Below are 16519 nucleotides of genomic sequence, written 5' to 3' on the forward strand. Positions count from 1 at the left end.
TTGTCTTGCCTGATGGTTTTCCTTTCTTTCTCCATTTTCTCATTCTCTGATTAACTCTTTTGAACTCAGGAAAGGTCTAGGAGGCCACAGTTTTTCCACAGTGAAGAGGCAGGTAGAGGACATGGGGGGCAGGGCAGGGAGTCTGTTCCAGGAAGGCCCCATACAGTCCCTCTCAGTGACATTATCAGTCAACCTTCACTCTCCAAAAAGGAGTCCAGTACTATTTATGTCAAGATGGCTCACTCAGTCCACTCTCTAAACATGGAGGTTTTTTAATTAGAGAGGAAATTTGCTTTTATGTTATCCCCAATAAGTTCACAAGATTATACATTCTCTCAAGAAATCGTTGATTACTCCTAACTAACACAATGTTAGATTTTAGGGTAAATGATGAAAATAACATCAGAGTAAAGTAGAAACAAATGTTATATAATTTACTGGAAATTAATGCTGTGTCTGGCCCTCTTCTAGCATTTATTTAGAAAAGGGACAAGAAAGAAATTTGCGTTTATATTATTTTATAATATTTACTTTCTGTGAGGGAAATTGGTACTCTTTTCTTCTAATAGGCACAGAGTTTGTACATGGTCATAAGACTGGTATTTAAAAAGTTTGAGTTGGATTTTATTAAAAATAAGTCATAAGTCTTTTCAAGTGCTTAATATATTTTTATACATAGCCTTAATGTAATTGATTAAATGTTTAAATAATAAAGTAGCAGGGATAAAAGTTGTCTTTACTTGAAGAGTATTAACTTCTATCTGCTTTAATTTTTTTAATATTATTTATTTATTTTTATTTTGGTTGTGCTGGGCCCTCGCCACTGCATGCAGGGCCCCTGCTAATTGCAGAGAGCAGGGATGGGTGGTAGGGATGGGGAGGGCAGTCTCTTTTGTGGTATATGAGCTCTTGGACACGAGGGCCTCAGCACCCACAGCATACAGACCCAGCTGCCCCATGGCATATGGAATCCTCCTGGACCAGGGATCAAACCTATGTCTCCTGCAGTGGCAGGAGAACTCCCAACCACTGGTCCACCAGGAAGGTTCTGCTTTAATATTTTAATTGGCTACTTTCTATAAATCATAGAAGAACTCTAATTCAGGCTCCTATCTGCATCTGAGGATTAATAGGCGTAGAATATGTATATTTATTCATGTTTCTTCACTGCCAGTCACTTTTTATTGTATTTTAGCAATGGAATTTAGTTGAGAATTTTTAAGGCCCCCAGAATCTAATGGGATTCTGTTTCTTCACATATGGAAAACTTCTAAATAACCTAAGCTTCCTATCTGCCAGAATTTCTCTTGACCCAAATTAATGTAGATCGCCCTTGATTTATGATGAAGGAAACCAGTCACATAATTTGATATTTGTAGTGTGAACTGCAACGATGAAAACCAAGTTCAGTTTTTCCACTGCCTATGTATTCCTGGCACTGCTGTGTCTCCTGAATCAAGCCACTTGGAATTTTGTGCCCTTAAGGAATTGTTTGTTTTTCCGACTGATTAATGCATCAGGAACTTGGCTTCATGTAATCATCATTAAACAAATACTCTGACACCTTTTCTATGGGAATTATCAGAGCTTTGAAGTTAGCTACAGATTGGGTAAATATAAAAAGCACTACCAGTTTTTGTTTGTGTTTTAGTTCAGGAAAATGTAAACATTCAACTTTTAGCAGAGGATCCCTGAGCAGCTGCTGGGGTAGCTCTGAGCAGACCCCTGGGGATACTGACTGGAGGCCCATACAGCCCAGGTGGCTTGTGAGTCACGGACCTAATCTTCAGGGACCAGGTTCGGGCAGTGTCATTCATCATCTTGAGAGACATGTAATTTATAATGTTAGTTTTATCTACCCAGTGCTATAAAATACCTGAAGCTCAGTGGGGCCTAAGTGTCTGTTAGGTTGAATTGCCTCGAAAAATGTAATGACTTTTAGGTACCCTGTATTTCAGAATTAGAAAGCATCTCATACAGTTAAGATGGATGAACTGATACTTCTAATAGAGCCTGATTTAGGACAGAATTTATGAGTTGGTTAAAAAAATAAAAAAGCTATGAAGTATTCATCTCATTGTTGGCTGAAGTGATTACTCTGTATAATGACCCTTATCTTGAATATATCAATGGATGTAATTAAAAACATTAATATCTAAAAGTTACAAGTTAATAAGAGAATAGAATAATCCAGTAGAAAAATGGGCAAAGAATACACACAGGCAATTCATAGAAGAGGAAATGCAATGGGTAAAATGAGTAGTAGGGTCAACCTCAAAGAAATGAAAATAAAGTGACATACTATTTCACCCTCATCAAGTTGGAAGAAGTTACAATGTCTGAGAATCCTGTGTTGGTAATCAGATGCTGCTTATGGGAGGATAAATTGGTTCAAGTGCTTCAGAGGGTACGTAGGCCATACCTAGCAAAGCTGATAATTTCACTTTACCGCTAACCAGTAATTCCATTTCTCTAGTCACAGCTAGAGCAGCTCTGGTCCACATGCATAAGGAGTCCCCCAAAGGACTGTCATCACCACCCTGAAGTAGTGAAAAGGCACAGACAACCTATAGACCTTTCAGCACGAGAGCAGAGAGAGAAAGATGATGTTGACAAACAACAAACTACTTATCGCTGGTTAAAACAAATGAACAGAACTTCACATGTCATCATGGATCAATCTCAAAGCATAACGCTGGGCAAAACTAACACATTTTAGAACAGTATAATGGAAAACAAGTGATAAATAGGATACATTTTATGGGTACATACGTATGTGGTGATATTTCTAAAATCCATGGGAATGATGGTGAATACACCCCTGGGGAGGCAAGAAGGAGCAGAGGACCAGGGAGAGGTAGGCAGGGAGCTTCAACTGTTCTGCATGTTTTATATCTGTTAAAATAAGACATTGGTTTACCCAAAGCAGAAGATTTTATAGAGCTTGGTAGTGGATAAAGGGATCTTTCTTTTATTATTTTCAGTATTTTCTTTATATTTGGAGTATTTCCAAATAATGAATTTAAGGCCAAGTAAAAATACTCCTGGCATCATTTTTCAAACCGTATTTGAAATCTACTATATCCCCAAAGACGCTTACTCCTTGGAAGAAAAGTTATGACCAACCTAGATAGCATATTCAAAAGCAGAGACATTACTTTGCCAACAAAGGTTTGTCTAGTCAAGGCTATGGTTTTTCCTGTGGTCATGTATGGATGTGAGAGTTGGACTGTGGAGAAGGCTGAGCACCGAAGAATTGATGCTTTTGAAGTGTGGTGTTGGAGAAGACTCTTGAGAGTCCCTTGGACTGCAAGGAGATCCAACCAGTCCATTGTGAAGGAGATCAGCCCTGGGTGTTCTTTGGAAGGAATGATGCTAAAGCTGAAACTCCAGTACTTTGGCCACCTCATGCAAAGAGTTGACTCATTGGAAAAGACTCTGATGCTGGGAGGGATTGGGGGCAGGAGGAGAAGGGGACGACAGAGGATGAGATGGCTGGATGGCATCACTGACTCGATGGACGTGAGTCTGAGTGAACTCCGGGAGTTGGTGATGGACAGGGAGGCCTGGCGTGCTGCGATTCATGGGGTCGCAAAGAGTCGGACACAACTGAGCGACTGATCTGATATCCCCAAAACTACTACTGCAAAAGGGTCATTTCACTTTGCCATCAGGATAGGCTCAGGGCTCTCTGAGACATGCCCCTGCCACAGCACCCAGAATGTGCTGTAGGCTAGCTATCACCCAGGAATGAGTGTGTGAGGGTTGACTCTCCTCGTGGTTGTGGCTGTTTATTACATAACTTGAGTATTCTTTGATACCAAAAGAGCTAGTTACAAAGAAATAATATTTTACAGTTTTCTTCTTCTTTTTTTGCAGCAAAAGCTACGTGATTCCTTTGTGGTGCAGTTGCCCTGTGGATTTCGAGTTTCATGTCACTGTGGTTCATCCTCATCAGGCCTTTACTGTGGAGCCAACATCAGGTAAGGAGAATTAATTCTCAAGTTGCCAATTTCCTGACGGTTCTCGGATTGAAGATGACTTGGAAAGTAGGTCCCAAGTTATGAAAGAGAATAAGCCACATTTGAATGTGTTATTTTCAAATGTGTAACAGTAACAGACTTTACATATCTGATAATGTAAATCAGAACCGGAAACTTGGGAGTAAACACAGTTTGGGATAATCTATATCATGCAGATAATTTATACTTTATATTCAGGTCAGTTGCACCCCAGAGTCAAAACTTGAAATCAGGAGTTAATCCATTCTAATTCTAGTTTTAACTCCTGGTACTTACATGGTTTCATAGTCACCTTTAATACAGGTTCAAATAAAATGGGAATATTATATCTATTCAAGCCTTCAGAATCTTAGTGAAGGGTCTAAGGAATTTGTCTCACATGTCGCACGGACCATCTGTCTTTGCATGCCCCAAAGGATGTAGATCCCAAAGATACTCAGGACCTCTGAGAATGAAATCTCCACCTGAACTGACTTCTGCTTCCCAGTTTCTCTCTTGATGTTTAGGTTTGGGATTTAAATATCCACCCATTGTGGCCTGCTGTGAATCCTAAAATAGTTTTGTTTTTGTTTTGTTTTTTTTTTTCAGATTTATTGAGGTATAATGACATGTATATGATATGGATATAATTTTATACATAAAATTATAAGCTTTTTAAGTATATAATGTGATGATTTGACGTGTGTACGCATCATGAAAGGATTCTGTCATTGAGTTAATGAATATCCATCACCTCACAGACCTGCCTTTTTTATTGGTGAAACATTTAAGTTCTATTCTCTCAGCAAATTTCAAGTATAGTCACCTTGTTTTATGTTAAAGCCTCAGACCTCATTCATTCTATAATTGAAAGTTTGTACCCTTTTACCAAATTCTCCTTACCACCACCTCCCCACCCCCAGCCCCTGGTAACATTTTTCAACTCTCTATTTCTCTGAATTAGACTTTTTTTCTTCTGAATGTGTGTGTAAATGATACCTTACAGTATCTGTCTTTGGCTTATTTTACTTGCCGTAATGCCACCCAAATTCATACATGTTGTCACAAATGGCAGGTTTACCTTCTTCTTTAACACTGAATAATATTGCATTATATATATATATATATATATATATATATATATATGTATGTATGTATATGCCACATCTTCTTTATCCTTTCATCTGTCAGTGGACACAGAGTATTTTCATTCCCCTGGATATTGTGAATAATGCTGCAGTGAATGTGGGAGTACATCTACCTCTTCAAAATAATGATTTCATTCCCTTTGCATATATACCCAGATGTGAGATTGCTGGATCATATGATAATTCCTTAGGTTTCGAGGAAACCTCCGTACTGTTTTCCATAGTGACTGCACCAGTTTGCATTTCCAGCACTGCACAAGTGTTCCCTTTTTCCTACCTTCTTGCCAGGATTTGTTATTTCTTTGATAATAGCCATTCTAACAGGTGTGAAACAATAATCTCACTTTATTTGCATTTTCCTGATGATTAGTGATGTTGAACATGTACCTGTTGGACATTTGTTTATCTTCTTTGGAAAAGTGTCTGTTTGGGTCCTTTGCTCATTTGAAAAAGTTGGGTTATCTTGGTGTTTTGTTATTGAGTTATATGATATCCTTGTGTATCTTGGGTATTCATGCCCTGTTGGATATGTAGTTTACAATATTCCCTTCCCTTCCATAGGTTGTCTTTTCATTTTGTTGATGTCTTCTTTGGTTGCGCAGAAGCTTTTGAACTTGGTGTAGTTTCATGTGTTTTTGCTTTTGTAGCCTTTGCTTTTGATATCAAATTCCCAAAATCATTGTCAAGACCAATGTCAAGGAGCTTTTTTCTTTTTTTCTCCTAGGAATTATATTGTCAGTTCTTACATTCAAGTCTTTAATCCATTTTGAAATCATTTTTTAACCTTTAAATTTTTTATTGAAATATAGTTGATTTACAGTGTTGTGTTACTTTTAGGTATACAGCAAAGTGATTCAGTTATATATATACAAAATATAGTCACTTTTTAGATTATTTTCCCTGAAAGATTGTTATTCCAAGATATTGAGTAAAGTTCCCTGTGCTATACAGTAGGTCTTTGTTGCTTATCCATTTTATGTAGAGTATCTGTTGATCCCAAACTCCAAATTAATCCTCCCTCCTGAATTTTACTTTTGTATGTGGTGTAAGATAGTGGTTCAGTTTTATTCTTTAGCATGTGGCTGTTCAGTCCTCCCAACACTTTACTGAAGAGATTGTCCTTGCCCTTTCGTATATTCTAGGATCCTTTGTTGCCAGTTAATTGACCATATATGCATGAGTTTATTCCTGGGCTTTCTTTTTATTGTGTCTATTTAGAATGATGGATGTTAATTAAACCCATTGTGGTGATTATTTCACAAATACAGAAGTCAAACCATCATGCTTCATACCTTAAATTTATACAGAGATGTATGTTGATTATTTCTCAATAAAACTGGAAAAAAATTTATTTCAAGGCATTTTATTCTTTTTGTTGCAATTGTAAATGGAATTGTTTTTTCATTTCATTTTCTCATAGTTTGTTGTTGGTGTATAGAAACACAACTGATTTTTCTATATTGATTTTGTATCCTGCAACTTTACTTTCATTAATTCTATTAATAGTGGGTGTTTTGGTGGAGTCTTTAGGGTTTTATGTATTTTTCTGAAGCACAGCGCTTAGGATCTGAGAAGATAAAAGAGCTCTGGGACTGGGTGTCTGCCTTAGGGGCTTGCAGACTAGTTGGGAGACTGGTAAATTTGCAGAGTGACAGTTCGGGTGGTACCTGAGGACCGCAGGGTATCGGTGAGGGAAGGTGGTGGAGGCTTCTGCAGATGGAGCATCAGGAGGAGTTTTCTGTAACATGTGGGCTGACATAGGCTTTAAAGTTTTATTTATGGAGCTGGGAACGCAGTAATAAGCAGGCATCTGCTTTTGTGAGACTTAACTAGGGGAGGCAGATGACAGAGAGGTAATCCAGAAGATTGGAAGCTAAAGGAAGATCTGGAGGAAGGGCTTCCAGTCTGGGGAACAGCAAGTGCCAAGGCATGGGGTCCAGAGTGCCAGTGTCTGGGGACTGGAGCAGCAGCCCCACGCCTCATCCAGGCCTCTGCTTCAGCATCTCCTCACCTGAGACCTGATGTTCACCATGTCTCAAATAGCTCCTTGTGTGTCGCTTGCTTCCCCATGGCCTACTCTGTGTTCATGACTTGACTTGAGAGTTTATATTCACTGGCTTATTTCTTTTTATTTGCCATCCTGGCCAGCATGTAAACTCCGTGAGCTCTGGGGCTTTGTGTGTGTGTGTGTGTGTGTGTGTGTGTGTGTGTGTGTTTGGGCTGCGCCATACGGCATGTGTGATCTTAGTCCCTGACTAGGGATAGATCCTGCACCCCTTGCATTGGCAGGCAGAGCCTTAATCACTGGACCACCAGAGAAGTCCCCTGCGACTTTTCTTTGTTTACTGCTGTGTTTCAAGTGCCTAAAACAGTGCCTGTCACATAGTAGGTGCTCAGTGAATGTCTAATGGCTGAATGAAAGGGCTGTGGGGTTGGCATAGAGAGCAAGGCAGAGGGTGGTCCAAGATTCAGAGGGACCCTAGATGGGAAGGAGGAGGGTTGCCAGGCAAGGCCTCTGTGGGGACCAGAGGAGTCCACCTAGAGAGCAAACCAGAGAGCCTTCAGTGGAAGTCAGAAATGGTAGCCCTTCTCACACCTAGCATATCAATTCTTCTTTCCTCCTTGCCTTTTATTTTCCTTTCCATGTTTGTTGAGAACTTAATTGCATTCCAAGCCCTGTTGGCACCAGAGACACAAAGGAGAAATAAACATCATGTGACATTTGCCTTTTGAGAGAACAGTTGTCTGTCCTGAAGATATAAAGTGAGAGAATCAAATTACACAAAAATATAGGGAACCAAATTATTTGGACACAAACTTTTACATGTGTTCCTTCATTTTCCCTGTGGCTCACAGCATGAACATTGATATCTGGGAATTATTAATAATGGCTTAAAGGTTACGGTTCTGGGAATTCACTTCTGACTCAGTAATGCTGACTCATAGTGTATGTTTATATAACTGGCACAATCAAGTTATGAGTATAAAGGATTAAGGTAGTAGTTGGTAAATAAGATCAATGTGAACATGCAGAAGTTGATTCACATGTATTTAATGAAAAGACTGATACTAGAAATACTTGTGCTTCTCATGGGAAGAATATATATGTGTGTGTGAGTCAGCCTCTTTGCTTGGACTTGGCAGGAAGAAAAAGCATCACGTTTTCTCATGTCTTTCCTCCCAGGAATAATCCCGGCGAATGGGAAGATGAATGTGACAGTGAAGTTTACCCCGTTTCAGTATGGGATGGCACAGATAAAAGTGCAGCTGTGGGTTTCACAGTTCAACTCTCAACCATATGAGTGTGTCTTCACCGGGACATGCTACCCCAATGTGGCTTTAAAGTACGGCTCACTTCTGTTTTCCTTCAAACCCCAATTCTTCCTTTCATCTATTCCATTGTTTCTTTCTTGTAGCAGAATGCCATCAAAACCTTACTTAATATGCCTGGAACTAATATACAGTTACATGTCAATTCTATCTCAATTTAGAAACTTACTTAAATGGTGAACCTTCATAAAATACCCTTTAAAATATAACAGTGATGCAGAGAATATCTCTGTGCTTGTAGCAGTAGTTGCTTCTGCCAAGAGAGAGAAGAGCCAACCAAGAAAAGAGATTTTGCTGAGGATACTTTCTTTTACTGATTACTATCAGTGTGCTGTTTGAATTGTTGGCCACATGTGTGTATTAGTCTGTTCAAAAATTCAAGTCATAAAGCCAGAACCAAAGAGCTATATTCTAAGTTTCAATATAATATTATAATGAGTGGAGTGCCTGCCCTATGCACTGTCCACTGCAAAGCCCCACGGGAAATGGTCCGCACTCTAAAGATGCTGAAGACAGGAGCCGAAATAAGTCAAGTATAACAAGTGCCTTTGACATAAGGCAGAAATGGAAACATGCTGGGTGGGAGCTTTTCTTAAAGCACCCTCAGCGTTCAAGTCAGAATAAAGATGTGCAATGGGTTTAAGTTTTAAACCCATGGGTTTAACTATAACCAGTTAGCCCTGAACTTCCATTTCCAGTGAATGTGAGCTTGTATTTTTATATCCAAATATATCTAGTTAATAAGGTGTTTTCTAACTTGCATGATGTTTATAGAAGTGAAAAGGAAAAAATTTCACAGTATAAATCCTAATCTTGAAAAATCCTTATAAATATTTCGAAAATGATGAAGGCAAAGGTTGATTTTCCTCCTCTCCCCTTCACACATACATTCACATCACATATTAACATCATTAGACATATTAAAAGTGGAATAACAACCCACTATCAAAATAATAACTCCATGATTTATTATATATTTATATTATTATTTTCTTTCTCAGAAGCCAAAGCAGCTTGAGTCAACTGTAGAATGTTAGTGTGACCTGCTGAACCCAAATCTTGCAAGTTCCTGTAGTAAAACTAAAGTAGTTCAGCCAATAAAGAGGTAACATTGGACATAAAAGAAAACCAGTCCTCACTTTCCTGGTGTCAGTTAACTGACTGAGAAGAATGCTGTTTGCAGCTCACAACATGCGCCACAACACACAGACGACCTCCTCAGAGGCGTCACTTGAGTGGGACTTTGACATGTCTGCTGCTGCTGCTGCTGCTGCTAAGTCACCTCAGTCATGTCCGACTCTGTGTGACCGCATAGACGGCAGCCCACCCGGCTGCCCCGTCCCTGGGATTCTCCAGGCAAGAACACTGGAGTGGGTTGCCATTTCCTTCTCCAATGCATGAAAGTGAAAAGTGAAAGTGAAGTCGCTCAGTCGTGTCCGACTCTTAGCGGCCCCATGGACTGCAGCCTACCAAGGTCCTCCAACCATGGGATTTTCCAGGCAAGAGTACTGGAGTGGGGTGCCATTGCCTTCTCCGTTGACATGTCTACCCCTCCATAGACACGTTCTTAAACACAGTGGCGCATTGCGTGGCAGAAGCTCCAAGCAGGAACAGATGCACACCTTTTCTAAACTATGTTTTGGTTTCCCATCTGGAGTTTAGTATCTGATCTAGAACACTCTTGACATTTTCAAGGACCATGTCTCAAGACTTGCCTGTCTCCCCAGGCTTCAGGTAGTGCTGGAACACAGATATTCCACCAGGAAGGGGAAAAATGATCCAGCTGCAGTGTTCTCTGAAGATTTCACAGGTGCTTTTTTCTGTTTCAGAGTTGGATGTGTGATGAACTCACATCCAATTGGCACTGCCAATTCCATGTAACTCTTGGTTTCTCGCTTTCTCATATCCCTTCATTTCCATCGTCAACACTAGTAGTTCAGTTCAGTTCAATCACTCAGTTGTGTCCGACTCTTGCAACCACATGAATTGCAGCATGCCAGGCCTCCCTGTCCATCACCAACTCCTGGAGTTCACCCAAACTCATGTCCATTGAGTCAGTGATGTCATCCAGCCATCTCATCCTCTGTCATCCCCTTCTCCTCCTGCCCCCAATCCCTCCCAGCATCAGAGTCTTCCAATGAGTCAAATTTTCGCATGAGGTGGCCAAAGTATTGGAGTTTCAGCTTTAGCATCATTCCTTCCAAAGAACACCCAGGACTGATCACCTTTAGAATGGACTGGCTGGATCTCCTTGCTTTCCAAGGGACTCTCAAGAGTCTTCTCCAACACCATAGTTCAAAAACATCAATTCTTCAGCGCTCAGCCTTCTTCACAGTCCAACTCTCACATCCATACATGACCACTGGAAAAACCAAAGCCTTGACTAGACGGACCTTTGTTGGCAAAGTAACGTCTCTGCTTTTGAATATGCTATCTAGGTCGGTCATAATTTTCCTTCCAAGGAGTAAGCGTCTTTTAATTTCATGGCTGCAGTCACCATCTGCAGTGATTTTGGAGCCCCCAAAAAGTAAAGTCTGACACTGTTTCCACTATTTCCCTATTTGCCATGAAGTGATGGGACCAGATGCCATGATCTTCGTTTTCTGAATGTTGAGCTTTAAGCCAACTTTTTCACTCTCCTCTTTCACTTTCATCAAGAGGCTTTTTAGTTCCTCTTCAGTTTCTGCCATAAGGGTGGTGTCATCTGCATATCTGAGATAATTGATATTTCTCCCGGCAATCTTGATTCCAGCTTGTGTTTCTTCCAGCCCAGCATTTCTCACGATGTACTCTGCATATAAGTTAAGTAAGCAGGGTGACAATATACAGCCTTGACGTACTCCTTTTCCTATTTGGAACCAGTCTGTTCCATGTCCAGTTCTAACTGTTGCTTCCTGACCTATATATAGGTTTCTCAAGAGGCAGGTCAGGTGGTCTGGTATTCCCATCTCTTTCAGAATTTTCCACAGTTTATTGTGATCCACACAGTCAAAGGCTTTGGCATAGTCAGTAAAGCAGAAGTAGATATTTTTCTGGAACCCGCTTGCTTTTTCAATGATTCAGCGGATGTTGGCAATTTAATCTCTGGTTCCTCTGCCTTTTCTAAAACCAGCTTGAACATCAGGAAGTTCATAGCTGACGTATTGCTAAAGCCTGGCTTGGAGAATTTTGAGCATTACTTTACTAGCGTGTGAGATGAGCGCAATTGTGCGGTAGTTTGAGCATTCTTTGGCATTGCCTTTCTTTGGGATTGGAATGAAAACTGACCTTTTCCAGTCCTGTGGCCACTGCTGAGTTTTCCAAATTTGCTGGCATATTGAGTGTAGCACTTTCACAGCATCATCTTCCAGGATTTGAAATAGCTTAACTGGAATTCCATCACCTCCACTAGCTATCTGGGGAGGAATTATAAATAGCTGTGAAAAGAAGAGAAATGAAAAGCAAAGGAGAAAAAGAAAGATATAAGCATCTGAGTGCAGAGTTCCAAAGAATAGCAAGAAGAGACAAGAAAGTCTTCCTCAGCGATCAATGCAAAGACATAGAGGAAAACAACAGAATGGGAAAGACTAGAGATCTCTTCAAGAAAATTAGAGATACCAAGGAAACATTTCATGCAAAGATGGGCTCGATAAAGGACAGAAATGGTAGGGACCTAACAGAAGCAGAAGATATTAAGAGGTGGCAAAAATACTCAGAAGAACTGTACAAAAAAGATCTTCACGACCAAGATAACCACGATGGTGTGATCAGTCACCTAGAGCCAGACATCCTGGAATGCGAAGTCAAGTGGGCCTTAGAAAGCATCACTACGAACACTAGTAGTTAGACTTCTTAAAGAGACTGTTTTCTTTTTTTCTGATTGAAATGTAATTGACTTAACACCGTTGTGTTAATTTCTGCTGTTCAGCAATGTGACTGTTATATGCATATATACATATACATACATATATATATTCTTATTCATATTCTTTTCCATATGGTTTATCACAGGATGTTGAATACAGTTCCCTGTGCTCTACAGTAGGACCTTGTTGTTCACCCATCCTGTATATAATAATTTGCATCTGTGAATCCCAAACTCCTCATACTTCCCTCCCCCATCCTTCTCCTCCTTGGCAACCAGAAGTCTGTTCTCTTTGCCTGTGAGTCTATTTTGTAGATAAGTTTGTTTGTGTCATATTTTAGATTCCATATATATAAATGATATCTTATGGTATTTGTCTTTCTCTTTCTGACTTACTTCACTTAGTACGGTAATCTCTAGGTCCATGCATGTTGTTGGGCATTATTTTGTTCATTTTGTGGCTGAATAGTATTCCATTGTATATATGTACCACATCTTCTTTGTCCATTCATATGTTGATGGACATTTAGGTTGTTTCTGGCTATTGTCCTGGTTATTGTAAATGTGTTGCTATGAACATAGGGGTGCATGTGTCTTTTAGAATTACGGTTTTGTCTGGATACATGCCCAGGAAGGGGATTGCAGGATCATATGGTAGCTCTAGTTTTAGTTTTTTAAGGAACCTCCATGCTGTTCTCCATAATAACTGCACCAACTTACATTCCCATTAACAGTGTATAAGGTTCCATCTCAAGGAGACTGGTTTTTTTTAACATCCTCAAATATTCTGGGTTGTTTCCCAAATGTTTATGGCAGAGGTGGTGTCAGAGCTCTGCTCTGTTGAGATGTGAACACCAGGCCACAGCTCATCCCTCACCAAGCATCTCATCCTTGCACCTCACAGCGTGTCCATCAGTATGCATCCCTCCCACCCAGGGACAGGTTCTCCCATGCCTGGGACCTTTCAGGACTCTCACACTGACCATACTGAATCTGGGACTGCAGGCCTATAACCTGTGTTATGCAGGGCAGCTGGATCAGTAGGTGCTCAACCAAAGCAAATGGAGTGTCAGAATGCCTAAACGGCAGCAATTTCTCATCTTCTCTCTGAAGTGTCACCGTCAGGTGTCATCCCACAAAACTTGTGCTTGAGGAAATGCTTTCATGGGCGGCATTTATGAACATAGCGTGGTTCTACTACCCCTCATGACAAATAAACAGCTTCTGCAGACATGGAAGCAGCCCTGTCTATACCTATCCATGTTCCAAGTAGTTTTAATTTATAGAAAAGATCTCAAACATTAGCCTGAATCACTTTAATTGGAGGATAATTGCTTTACAATGCTGTGTTGCTTTCTGCTTTACAACAGCATGAATCAACCATAAGTATACATATGTCCTGTCCCTCTTGAACCTCCCTGCCATGCCCACATCCCATCCCAACCCTCTAGGTTGTCACAGAGCAGTGTTGAGCTCCCTGTGTTATACAGCAACTTCACACTATTTTACATATGGTATCTATTTTACATATGGTAATGAATATGTTTCAGTGCTACTCTCTCAATTCATCCCACCCTCTCCTTTGCCCACTGTAGCCACAAGTCTCTTCTCTATATCGACGTCTCTATTCCTGCCCTGCAAATAGGTTTATCAGTACCACTTTTCTAGGTTTCATATATATGTGTTAATATTCAATATTTGTTTTTCTCTTCCTTACTTACTTCACTCTGTATCCACCTCCCTAAAACTGACTCAAATTTGCTCCTTTTTATGGCTGAGTAATATTCCATTGTATATATTACCACAACTTATTTATCCATTCATCTGTTGATGGACATCTAGATTGCTGCCATGTCCTGGCTATTGTAAATAGTGCTACAATGAATATTGGGGTACATGTATTTTTTGAATTATGGTTTTCTCAGGGTATATGCCCAGTAGTGGGATTGCTGGGTCATGTGGTAGATTTATTTCTAGCTTTTTTTTTTAAGGAATCTCCATACTGTTCTTCAAAGTGGCTGTATCAATTTATATCCCTACCAACAGTGCAAGAGGGATCCCTTTTCTCCACACCCTCTCTAGCGTTAATTGTTTGTCGATTTTTTGATGATGGCCATTCTGACTAGTGTGAGATAATACCTCACTGTAGTTCTGATTCACATTTCTCTAATAATGAGTGATGTTGAGCATTTTTTTCATGTGTTTATTGGCCATCTGTATGTCTTCTTTGGAGCAAAGTCTGTTTAAGTCTTCTGCCCCTTTTTCGATAGAGAGAGAGTTGCATGAGCTGCAACAGGTTGTGTATTTTGGAGACTAATTCTTTATTATTGCAATTATTTTCTCCCATTGTGAGTGTAGTCTTTTCATCTTGTTTGTAGTTTCCTTTGCTGTGCAAAAACTTGTAAGTTTAATTAGGTCTCATTTGTTTATTTTTCTTTTTATTTCCATTACTCTAGGAGGTGGGTCAAAGAGGATCTTGCTGTGATATATGTCAAAGAATGTTCTGCCTATATTTTCCTCTAAGCATTTTATAGTTGCTGGCTTTCATCCATTTTGAGTTTATTTTTGTATATGGTCTTAGGAAGTGTTCTAACTTCATTCTTTTACATGTAGCTGTCCAGTTTTTCCCAGCACCACTTATTGAAGAGCCTGTCTGTTCTCTATTGTATATTCTTGCCTTCTTTGTCAAAGATAAGGTGCTTATAGGTGTGTGGGTTTATCTCTGGGCTTTCTATCTTATTCTATTGTTCTGTAGTTCTGTTTTAATGTCAGTAGCATACTGTTTCGATGACTGTAGCTTTGTAGTATAGTCTGAAGTCAGGGAGTTTAATTCCTCCAACTCCATTTTTCTTTCTTAATATTGCTTTGGCTATTTAGGATCTTTTGTGTTTCCATACAAACTGTGAAATTTTTTGTTTTAGTTCTGTGAAAAATGCCATTGGTAATTTGATAGGGATTGTACTGAATCTGTAGATTGCTTTGCATAGTATAGTCATTTTTACAATATTATGAATCACTTTTTAAAAACATTTTGGTACAAAGAGTAGACATAATTATTCTTTTACACATAAATCAATGTAAAAGTTAAGTGTGGTAAATAAATTTAGCCATAGAAAACCAATAGCTTAGGAATGAATTATGCTGGATGCCAGGAGCATTTTTCAGCATGTCCTATTTTCTACTTACTATGTTCTTTGAGAATGTAAGGACAATAGCCATTGCCCCACTGTTTATTTATGATTATGCTCTGGCATCCTGACCTTGTGTTTATTTTCATAAACCACTGTTTTAGCACCCAAGTTGATTTTGAGTTTTGTTGTCATTTTTCAGTCGCTAAGTTGTCTCCAACTCTTTGTGACCCTATGAACTATAGCAAGCCAGGTTCTTCTATCCTCCACTATCTCCCAGAGTTTGCTCAAATTCATGTCTATTGTATCAGTGATGCTGTCTAACCATCTCATCCTCTGATGCCCCCTTCCCTTGAAATCTTCATCTTTCCCAGCATCAGAGTCTTTTCCAATGAATTGGCTCTTCACATCAGGTGTGTCCAAAGCATTGGAGCTTCAACTTCAGCATCAATCCTTCCAATGAATATTCAGGGTTTATTTCCTTTAGGATTGACTGGTTTGATCTCCTTGCTGTCCAAAGGACTCTCAAGAGTCTTCTCCAACACCACAGATTGAAAGCATCAATTCTTTTGGTGATCAGCCTTCTTTATGGTCCAACTCTCACATCCATACATGACAGCTAAAAAAATCATAGTTTAGATATAGTATTTAATGGACTATAAGTCATGATATTATTGGAAAGAACTAAAACTCAGAGCCTTGAGTTGTTGCATTACATACTAATTTAATATCTGTTTTCAACTCTAGGTTGGAAGAATTTGAAAGAGTAAATAATCTTTCTAAAAAAGTAGTTGTTCCTCCAGAAAAGGCAATGACACGTGTACCTTTTCCCCAATTGCCAGCAAAATCAAAGCCTCCAAAGATTAAGGTAAAGCGGGCATTATGGTTATCACAACAGAAAGAACAACAGAAAGGCCAAATAGTGACTTTTCTCTCCTGATTTGATCTCAGGAAATCGAATATCACAACTTGAGATTTCCAGTAGATTTATTGAATCCATTTGCTGTGGCAACTGTTTTAAACCAAGAACCAGGAAAATTAAAGATTAAAGAATTGAGAGAAGGTAAG

At 39.5% G+C, this 16519-nt stretch overlaps 1 protein-coding gene across 3 annotated transcripts in view; it reads left to right on the top strand.

Moving 5' to 3' along the window:
- The window catches only part of CFAP221 (cilia and flagella associated protein 221), a 133801-nt gene that overhangs the window by 45899 nt on the left and 71383 nt on the right, over positions 1-16519 (top strand). For all 3 annotated transcript variants that reach the window (XM_061439816.1, XM_061439823.1, XM_061439811.1), the window contains exons 7-10: positions 3880-3983; positions 8334-8493; positions 16199-16319; positions 16403-16514. In XM_061439816.1, the coding sequence (XP_061295800.1) occupies positions 3880-3983; positions 8334-8493; positions 16199-16319; positions 16403-16514 (497 nt within the window). The remainder of the gene's footprint in view (positions 1-3879; positions 3984-8333; positions 8494-16198; positions 16320-16402; positions 16515-16519) is intronic.

Source organism: Bos javanicus, chromosome 2, assembly GCF_032452875.1.
Source record: "Bos javanicus breed banteng chromosome 2, ARS-OSU_banteng_1.0, whole genome shotgun sequence".
Taxonomy (NCBI): Eukaryota; Metazoa; Chordata; class Mammalia; order Artiodactyla; family Bovidae; genus Bos; species Bos javanicus.